Source organism: Phymastichus coffea, unplaced genomic scaffold (assembly GCF_024137745.1).
Source record: "Phymastichus coffea isolate CEN01 unplaced genomic scaffold, Cenicafe_Pcof_1.1 PCOF00143, whole genome shotgun sequence".
NCBI lineage: Eukaryota > Metazoa > Arthropoda > Insecta > Hymenoptera > Eulophidae > Phymastichus > Phymastichus coffea.
Genome location: NW_026706954.1, coordinates 463,036 through 472,896, shown reverse-complemented (window position 1 = coordinate 472,896; position 9,861 = coordinate 463,036). Strand labels below are relative to the sequence as shown.

Genomic DNA, 9,861 nt, shown 5'->3' with positions numbered 1-9,861 from the left:
AATTATACAAGTTCGCGAGAAGGTTATTAGTTTATTCGTTTAGCCGAAAATATACAAGTCCACGAGAAGGTTATTAGTTTATCCGATATGCCGAAAATTATACAAGTCCGCAAGAGGGTTATTATTTTATTCGATATGCCGAAAATTATACAAGTCCGCGAGAAGGTTATTAGATTATCCGATATTTCGTAAATATGTCAAGTTCACGAGAAGGTTACTAGTTTATCCGATATGCCGAAATATAATATACAAGTCCGCGAGGTTATTAGTTTATCCGATATGCCGAAAAATATACAAGTCCACGAGAAGGTTATTAGTTTATCCGATATGCCGAAAAATATACAAGTCCACGAGAAGGTTATTAGTTTATCCGATATGCCGTAAAATATACAAGTCCACGAGAAGGTTATTAGTTTATTCGATATGCCGAAAAATATACAAGTCCACGAAAAGGTTATTAGTTTATCCGATATGCCGAAAATTATACAAGTCCGCGAGTAGGTTATTAGTTTATCCGATATGTCGAAAATTATACAAGTCCGCGCGAGGGTTATTAGTTTATTCGTTTAGTCGAAAATTATACAAGTTCACGAGAAGGTTACTAGTTTATCCGATATGCCGAAATATAATATACAAGTCCGCGAGGTTATTAGTTTATCCGATATGCCGAAAAATATACAAGTCCACGAAAAGGTTATTAGTTTATCCGATATGCCGAAAATTATACAAGTCCGCGAGAAGGTTATTAGTTTATCCGATATGCCGAAAAATATACAAGTCCACGAAAAGGTTATTAGTTTATCCGATATGCCGAAAATTATACAAGTCCGCGAGAGGGTTATTAGTTTATCCGATATTTCGTAAATATATCAAGTCCACGAGAAGGTTATTAGTTTATCCGATATGCCGAAAATTATACAAGTCCGCGAGAAGGTTATTAGATTATCCGATATTTCGTAAATATGTCAAGTTCACGAGAATGTTATTAGTTTATTCGTTTAGCCGAAAATTATACAAGTCCGCGAGAGGGTTATTAGTTTATTCGTTTAGCCGAAAATTATACAAGTCCGCGAGAGGGTTATTAGTTTATTCGTTTAGCCGAAAATTATACAAGTCCACGAGAAGGTTATTAGTTTATCCGATATTTCGTAAATATATCAAGTCCACGAGAAGGTTATTAGTTTATTCCATACGCCGAAAATTATACAAGTCCACGAGAAGGTTATTAGTTTATCCGATATGCCGAAAATTATACAAGTCCACGAGAAGGTTATTAGTTTATTCGATATGCCGAAAATTATACAAGTCCGCGAGGTTATTAGTTTATCCGATATGCCGAAAAATATACAAGTCCACGAGAAGGTTATTAGTTTATCCGATATGCCGAAAATTATACAAGTCCACGAGAAGGTTATTAGTTTATCCGATATGCCGAAAAATATACAAGTCCGCGAGAGGGTTATTAGTTTATCCGATATGCCGAAAATTATACAAGTCCACGAGAAGGTTATTAGTTTATCCGATATGCCGAAAAATATACAAGTCCGCGAGAAGGTTATTAGTTTATCCGATATGCCGAAAAATATACAAGTTCACGAGAGGGTTATTAGTTTATCCGATATTTCGTAAATATATCAAGTCCACGAGAAGGTTATTAGTTTATCCGATATGCCGAAAAATATACAAGTCCGCGAGAAGGTTATTAGTTTATTCGTTTAGCCGAAAATTATACAAGTCCGCGAGAGGGTTATTAGTTTATCCGATATTTCGTAAATATATCAAGTCCACGAGAAGGTTATTAGTTTATTCGTTTAGCCGAAAATTATACAAGTCCGCGAGAAGGTTATTAGTTTATCCGATATTTCGTAAATATATCAAGTTCACGAGAAGGTTATTAGTTTATTCGTTTAGCCGAAAATTATACAAGTCCGCGAGAGGGTGATTAGTTTATTCGTTTAGCCGAAAATTATACAAGTCCGCGAGAAGGTTATTAGTTTATCCGATATGCCGAAAAATATACAAGTCCACGAGAAGGTTATTAGTTTATCCGATATGCCGAAAAATATACAAGTCCGCGAGAAGGTTATTAGTTTATTCGTTTAGCCGAAAATTATACAAGTCCGCGAGAGGGTTATTAGTTTATCCGATATTTCGTAAATATATCAAGTCCACGAGAAGGTTATTAGTTTATCCGATATGCCGAAAATTATACAAGTCCGCGAGAAGGTTATTAGATTATCCGATATTTCGTAAATATGTCAAGTTCACGAGAAGGTTATTAGTTTATTCGTTTAGCCGAAAATTATACAAGTCCGCGAGAGGGTTATTAGTTTATTCGTTTAGCCGAAAATTATACAAGTCCGCGAGAGGGTTATTAGTTTATTCGTTTAGCCGAAAATTATACAAGTCCACGAGAAGGTTATTAGTTTATCCGATATGCCGAAAATTATACAAGTCCGCGAGAAGGTTATTAGTTTATCCGATATGCCGAAAATTATACAAGTCCGCGAGAGGGTTATTAGTTTATCCGATATTTCGTAAATATATCAAGTCCACGAGAAGGTTATTAGTTTATTCCATACGCCGAAAATTATACAAGTCCACGAGAAGGTTATTAGTTTATCCGATATGCCGAAAATTATACAAGTCCACGAGAAGGTTATTAGTTTATTCGATATGCCGAAAATTATACAAGTCCGCGAGGTTATTAGTTTATCCGATATGCCGAAAAATATACAAGTCCACGAGAAGGTTATTAGTTTATCCGATATGCCGAAAAATATACAAGTTCACGAGAAGGTTATTAGTTTATTCGTTTAGCCGAAAATTATACAAGTCCGCGAGAGGGTTATTAGTTTATTCGTTTAGCCGAAAATTATACAAGTCCGCGAGAGGGTTATTAGTTTATTCGTTTAGACGAAAATTATACAAGTCCGCGAGAGGGTTATTAGTTTATTCGTTTAGCCGAAAATTATACAAGTCCACGAGAAGGTTATTAGTTTATTCGATATGCCGAAAATTATACAAGTCCACGAGAAGGTTATTAGTTTATTCGTTTAGCCGAAAAATATACAAGTCCACGAGAAGGTTATTAGTTTATCCGATATGCCGAAAATTATACAAGTCCACGAGAAGGTTATTAGTTTATCCGATATGCCGAAAATTATACAAGTCCACGAGAAGGTTATTAGTTTATTCGATATGCCGAAAATTATACAAGTCCGCGAGGTTATTAGTTTATCCGATATGCCGAAAAATATACAAGTCCACGAGAAGGTTATTAGTTTATCCGATATGCCGAAAATTATACAAGTCCGCGAGGTTATTAGTTTATCCGATATGCCGAAAAATATACAAGTCCACGAGAAGGTTATTAGTTTATTCGTTTAGCCGAAAATTATACAAGTCCGCGAGAGGGTTATTAGTTTATTCGTTTAGCCGAAAATTATACAAGTCCACGAGAAGGTTATTAGTTTATCCGATATGCCGAAAAATATACAAGTCCACGAGAAGGTTATTAGTTTATTCGTTTAGCCGAAAAATATACAAGTCCACGAGAAGGTTATTAGTTTATCCGATATGCCGAAAATTATACAAGTCCACGAGAAGGTTATTAGTTTATCCGATATGCCGAAAATTATACAAGTCCACGAGAAGGTTATTAGTTTATTCGATATGCCGAAAATTATACAAGTCCGCGAGGTTATTAGTTTATCCGATATGCCGAAAAATATACAAGTCCACGAGAAGGTTATTAGTTTATCCGATATGCCGAAAATTATACAAGTCCGCGAGGTTATTAGTTTATCCGATATGCCGAAAATTATACAAGTCCACGAGAAGGTTATTAGTTTATCTGATATTTCGGAAATATTACAAGTCCACGAGAAGGTTATTTGTTTATCTGAAGTCCGCAAAAGGTTATTGGATTATTCAGTCATGGAAATTTTTACAAGTCCTAAAAAGGTTATTATTATTGAATAACCTTAAACGAGCGGTAAAAATGAAACACCGATTTACATCCTTATTTTTGGCTAAAAAACAGTTTCCACTTGGTCCCGTCTCGATTCCGCGCTTTCCCTCGATTTTCACTGATTCCATATATATAAACCCAATAACCAAGTGGTGTTGTTGGCTTGTTGGGTTATTGGGTTATAAAAAGTCAAATTTGTGTTATTAAAGCTGATCACGGAACATTCGGTAATGGAAATTTCGAAAATTTCGAAAAAGGTTATTGGTTTATTCGAACACCGGAATTTGGACAAGTCCCAAAAAGGTTATTGGTTTATTAGGTTATTATTGAATAACCTTAAACGAGCGGTAAAAATGAAACACCGATTTACATCCTTATTTTTGGCTAAAAAACAGTTTCCACTTGGTCCCGTCTCGATTCCGCGCTTTCCCTCGATTTTCACCGATTCCATATATATAAACCCAATCGTCTTTTGGGTACGGTTTAAAGGGTTATTTGGGTTATTTGGGTTATTTGGGTTAATAGAATGTTGAAGTAATAGGGTTATTTGGGTTATTGGGTTATTGGGTTACTAGAATATTGAATTTACTTGGGTTATTGGGTTATTTTTTAGTTTTCCTCCAGAAATACACGCTTTTCCGGAAGATTTAAAAGTTTTCCGAGTAAATATACAGTTTTCCGAATGAATTTTGAGTTTTCCGAGAGAATTTAAAGTTTTCCAAATAGATTTCAAGTTTCCAGAGTTCATTTCTCCGTTTTCCAGGCAAAATTCCACAAAAAATAAGTTTTCCAACCCAATAACCCAATAACCCAAATAACCCAAATTCTACAAGATACGCTGGAGCACTTGAGTGATTTGGCCTGAGTGATCAGGCCTATCAGAGTGATCAGGGTGATCGGCCAAATAGGGCCCTCACAAGTCCCCCCTCTGCTTTTTTTCCGGGCTTGGGACCGGCATAATTCGTCATTATGGCAGCATTAGGGATTGCGCGGAAATACCTGGTTTCCAATTACTAGTTCGAGGTATTTTCGCGCTTTTGGGCCACTCGAGAAAAAAATATACATTTTTGAAAAAACTGCTTTTTAATCAATTTTAGGGGAAAAATTAACTTATACATCAATTTATATATACACACAGGACATAACTACTGCCACAGACAGTGGAATAACTTCGCATCATCTACTGACAAAGCATACTTTGCCATCAAAGTCGCTACTGGCAATCTGCAGATACTTTTGGCCTTATGCCCGAATGCCTTAGCCGAACGAGAAAAACCTGCTTCTCTCATGTACTCCTGGGCATTCAACCAAATTTTCTGCATTTTGCAGTTATCTTTGATTTTCGCAAGAGTGCTCCTATCGGAAACCAGACAGTGCAACAACACTTTTTCTTCCTCATGTCTCCATTGTCGCGATGGTTTTTGGACATCTTCCCCATCATTTTCAGCTTCCACGTCCGGTATCTCGATTGTTGGATCTCCGTCTAAGTAACAAATATAGTAACGATTGCAACAACAACCTTTAGCAATCGAATAGAGGTGTAAACTTAGTTCATTTATTACCGTCCCAATCGCTATCTGAATATACCATGTCTTCCCACGTTGGCACGTTAAGTGATGCTTCAGGAGAAGCAACACCGACTGTTTTTAGCCCGCTTGTTCCTGGCGCTCGAGAGCTGCTTCGTTTGTCCACATCCAAGGTCACAGATTGTGGATCGTCATCTGTAGTTGGAATGTATTGTTATGATGACAATCTCGAATGATATTGATTAAATCCGTAAAACCATTGAAACAACGAGATTGAAATAACGAGGATTCTTACCGTCAGATTCGGTATCGGATGCCTTTTCATCATGTCCAGTGTCGTCAACTGCAGCTGGCGATGCATCTGGTATAGCAGTGGAATCGAGAGACTTTGCAGCATCAAATGCAGAAGCAGGCAATCGAACCAGTAAAACGACTGGCGACAGATCTGGTGCTGGAGCATTGAATCGACCATCGTTGGTGTCAACAGCAGCTGGCAATTGATCAACCTCCTGTTGATCGTCAACAGCTGCTGGCAATTGATCGATCTCTTGTTGATCTTGAACATTTGCATGTTGTTCAAGCACCTGTTGTTCTCGATCAACAAAGGGTTCATCGACAATCTCAGCAGTAGCAAGTTGCTCAACACCAGGAGGAGGATCGATTGCTGCAGGTTGAACACCGATAGCTTGACCAACGACTGCTGCCGGAGCATTTGGCACTGAAATAATTATATGTTTTATAGCACGTGAGATCGTGTGGAATTATTAAATAAGTAAATATGTATATACATGTAAGATCGTCGATCATCTGGACTTGCCGAGGTCGATTCAAATTTCTCCAATTTTTCTTGTACTGCAGCTTCTTTGGTACATTCTTCTTAAATGACCGGTTCGGTAAATTGCGTAAGGCATCGGGACCAATTTGTTGACCTCGCACCGCCAGTCGATCATTCACGTGATCTAACCGGTTCTGTAGCCACATCGGTAACTTTTCCGCCATTGCTGCGCCTGTAATACAATTGTCTAGTATGTTATTCAAGCTATAGAGAGAGACCTAATGCAATCATAAAAAGTGGGGGTCGTGGTACTCGTTTTCAAGCTACAGCTGTTGGAATAATTCGAGCAAAGTTCAAGGCATACTATGATTTCACTATTTTTTTTCGTTTTTCCGTCAACTCTTATCGACATAATAATAAATGTATAACGTTTTAAAAAAATTTTAAAGATCAATAATGATAGTTCATAGCGATTTTTGAAAAAATCGAATTTCGAACTTTATGGTAATTGAAGAAATACATCACACGCTATGAAATAGCACAATAAATCAATAGGGCACGAATTATTTACAAATATTTACAGCACCCCGCGACTAGTGTCGATTAAATAAAAAATCGGGCATAGGTTCCCCTGCGGCTTGCGCCTTTTCGATTCGCCAAAAGGCCCAAGCCGCAGAGTTATCCCTGTCCCGATTAAAAAATCGGGCATAGGTTCCCCTGCGGCTTGCGCCTTTTCGATTCGCCAAAAGGCCCAAGCCGCAGAGTTATCCCTGTCCCGATTAAAAAATCGGGCATAGGTTCCCCTGCGGCTTGCGCCTTTTGAAAGGTCCCCAGGAAAGTCGCAAATCGCCGAGTTATCCCTGTCCCGATTAAAAAATCGGTGACAGGTTCCTCGGCGATGTGCGACTTTCCCCTCCCCCCGGGATCCCAACCCCTTGAAAAAAACCCACCCCCCTTAAAAAAAAAAAAAAACCAGTACGACGAGGAAGTTTCCTCCCTCGAAACCTGGCAAAAAAAAAAAAAAAAAAAAAAAAAAACCAGTACGACGAGGGAGTTTTCTCCCTCGAAACCTGGCAAGCATGCAAATATAAAATGTATAAATACATGTATAGTGCAGGGGTCGCGAACCGTAGGAACAATCACGTTTCCCGACGGATCCTACAACGTGATTGTTGCATGTCAGAAATATGCAAGCCAAATGATGTGTGAATCCGCCTTCGCTTCGGCCGAAACCGATCCAGCGGCTCTACACATCATCCCCGGTGACCTCTTCCAACCGATAAGGGAAATCTGCACCCGGGCTCGTCAGAGTCACCGGGCTCAACCCTATATCTCGGGATCGAAGGCCCAGTCACCGGCCGACTCAGCATATCCCTGACACACGGGATCCTCTTTTTTTTTATATAATTAATAATACAATTATACTCACCGAGGAACTGCTGCTGCTACTGTTGCTGCTGCTGCTACTGCTGCTGCTACTGCTGCTGCTGCTGCTGCCCGTGCTGCTGCTGCTGCTGCTGCTCCTCCTCCTGCTACCGAACTCCAACGACGAAGAGAACCTGAAAAATAAAAAAGAGAGATTAAATAAAATGTGAAATTTGATGGATGCATTCGTTAATCGACGCACTGTATTGGAAGCCTAGTGCAGCACAGTGAAGTTGAGTAAACTTACTTTCAAAGTGCTGCACTAGGCTTCCAATGCAGTGCGTCGATTAACGAATGCAACCGACAAATTTGACATTCAAAGTTTCCTTACTGTTCAAATCTACTGGGGATGTTGATCTTGAGAATGTATAATCTGAAAAATAAAAAGTTGTTGATGTCGGTCGACGTATAAATATAAATTATCCAAAGGTAATGTACATGGAAATTGTGCATCAGAACCAATGTCACCGTTGGATCACGTCATATCAAAAAATATACTCGAGAAAATTAAAGTCCAAATATCTCGCGATGAAAGTGAGATAGAGCAAAACTAACGATTTTTGCGGGTTTCTAAGGGAAAAAATAATCACCTGGCGTTTCAGAAAATAGTAATACTTGTATATTTCTTTCGAAATTTGCAACTCTGAAAATTTTGTGAGAGCGCTCTTATGATAGTCGTGTTCAACAGTAGGTATGATGTAGTGGTCACAAAATTTTCGGACTTGCAAATTCCGTGAGAAATATACAAGTAGTACTATTTTCTTGAACGCCAAGTGATTATTTTTTCCCTTAGAAACCCGCAAAAATCGTTAGTTTAGCTCTATCTCACTTGCATCGCGAGATATTTGGACTTTAATTTTCTTGAGTATATTTTTTGGTATTACGTGATCCAACAGTGACATTGGTTCTGTTGCACAATTTACATGTACATTACCTTTGGATAATTTATATTTATCAAGAGTCGCGGCAGCCACCTGTGGCATTAATGCCGATGGTGCTGACTACCTATATACGTTGAATTCAAAATGCACCGAGACAACCTGCAGCTTTATTAGAAAAATACATGCAAATTTTCGTATTAGTTAATTCTTAACGCTTTAATTAAACATAAACTTGCTCAAAATTACGAAATCACGCTTGCAAAAAACTTGTTAACGTTATTTTTCATAATCTTTTTCGTGAGGTGGTCAGAATCTTTTTTCTTTTCCAGTGTTCAACATTTTCTATTGCGCATGCGCGAGCCTTCAGCAGCCGCTCATGTATAAGCGCATCAGCTGAGATATCTAAGCAGTTGAACTATAATTCACACTGAGCCTTATAAGAGAATATAAAATTTATCTTTATCGATACTGTATTGATTGATAGTAAATTGCAATCGAGAAATAATATATATAATAGCTTACGTTGAAATCAGTGAAATCTGACAAAAAAAACTTTCAACGAAGTAAAAAGGTTGCACGAAAGCTTTGTGTAGTCTCAACTGCTTTTATCAAAATAATCAACCAATTTTATGAACAAATGTAATTAATTAATACGTTGTAAGATTAAAGTATGATTGCTGAATTATTTTTGTAAAATATGTTTGGTATGCACATTCTTGTCGTTTTTAAAATAGATCTCAGTAATTTCAAAACTTCAAAAACGACTTGCATAAAATTGGTTGATTATTTCGATAAAAGCAGTTGAGACTACACATAAAACATTCGTGCAACTTTTTACTTCGTGGAAATTTTTTTTTGTCAGATACGTCGACTGACAGCAACAACTTTTTATTTTTCAGATTCTAGATTCTCTAGATTATCATCATCCCCAGCAGACTATCAAAGTAAGGAAACTTTGATAGTCAAATTTGTCGGTTGCATTTGTTAATCGACGCACTGCATTGGAAGCCTAGTGCAGCACTTTGAAAGTAAGTTTACTTACCTTCACTGTGCTGCACTAGGCTTCCAATATAGTGCGTCGCTTAACGAATGCATCCATCAAATTTCACATTTCATTTAATCTCTTTTTTTTATTTTTCAGGTTTTCAGCAGCAGCAGCAGCAGCAGCAGCAGCAGCAGCAGCAGCAGCAGCAGCAGCAGTAGCAGCAGCAGCAACAGTAGCAGCAGCAGTTCCTCGGTGAGTATAATTGTATTATTAATTATATAAAAAAAAAGAGGATC

General features: G+C 37.9%; 1 protein-coding gene across 1 annotated transcript; it reads right to left on the bottom strand.

Moving 5' to 3' along the window:
- Positions 1 to 5,118: 5,118 nt before the first annotated feature.
- LOC131672137 (uncharacterized) lies at positions 5,119 to 7,782 on the bottom strand. Its single transcript, XM_058949151.1, has 5 exons — positions 7,704 to 7,782; positions 6,288 to 6,506; positions 5,795 to 6,217; positions 5,536 to 5,694; positions 5,119 to 5,456 (listed from the first exon to the last, which is right to left on the bottom strand). The coding sequence occupies exons 2-5, from the start codon at positions 6,496 to 6,498 to the stop codon at positions 5,119 to 5,121; spliced, it is 1,131 nt and encodes a 376-aa protein (XP_058805134.1). The 5' UTR covers positions 6,499 to 6,506; positions 7,704 to 7,782.
- Between the last annotated feature and the right edge of the window lie 2,079 nt (positions 7,783 to 9,861).

Bases quoted from the DNA above. Each gene is read 5' to 3' on its own strand.
- LOC131672137 (XM_058949151.1), bottom strand. From the start codon at position 6,498: ATGGCGGAAAAGTTACCGATGTGGCTACAGAACCGGTTAGATCACGTG. The intron at 6,218-6,287 runs GTATATACATAT...TAATTATTTCAG, and splicing joins GATGATCGACGATCTTACAT to TGCCAAATGCTCCGGCAGCA. The intron at 5,695-5,794 runs GTAAGAATCCTC...TTCCAACTACAG, and splicing joins ATCCGATACCGAATCTGACG to ATGACGATCCACAATCTGTG.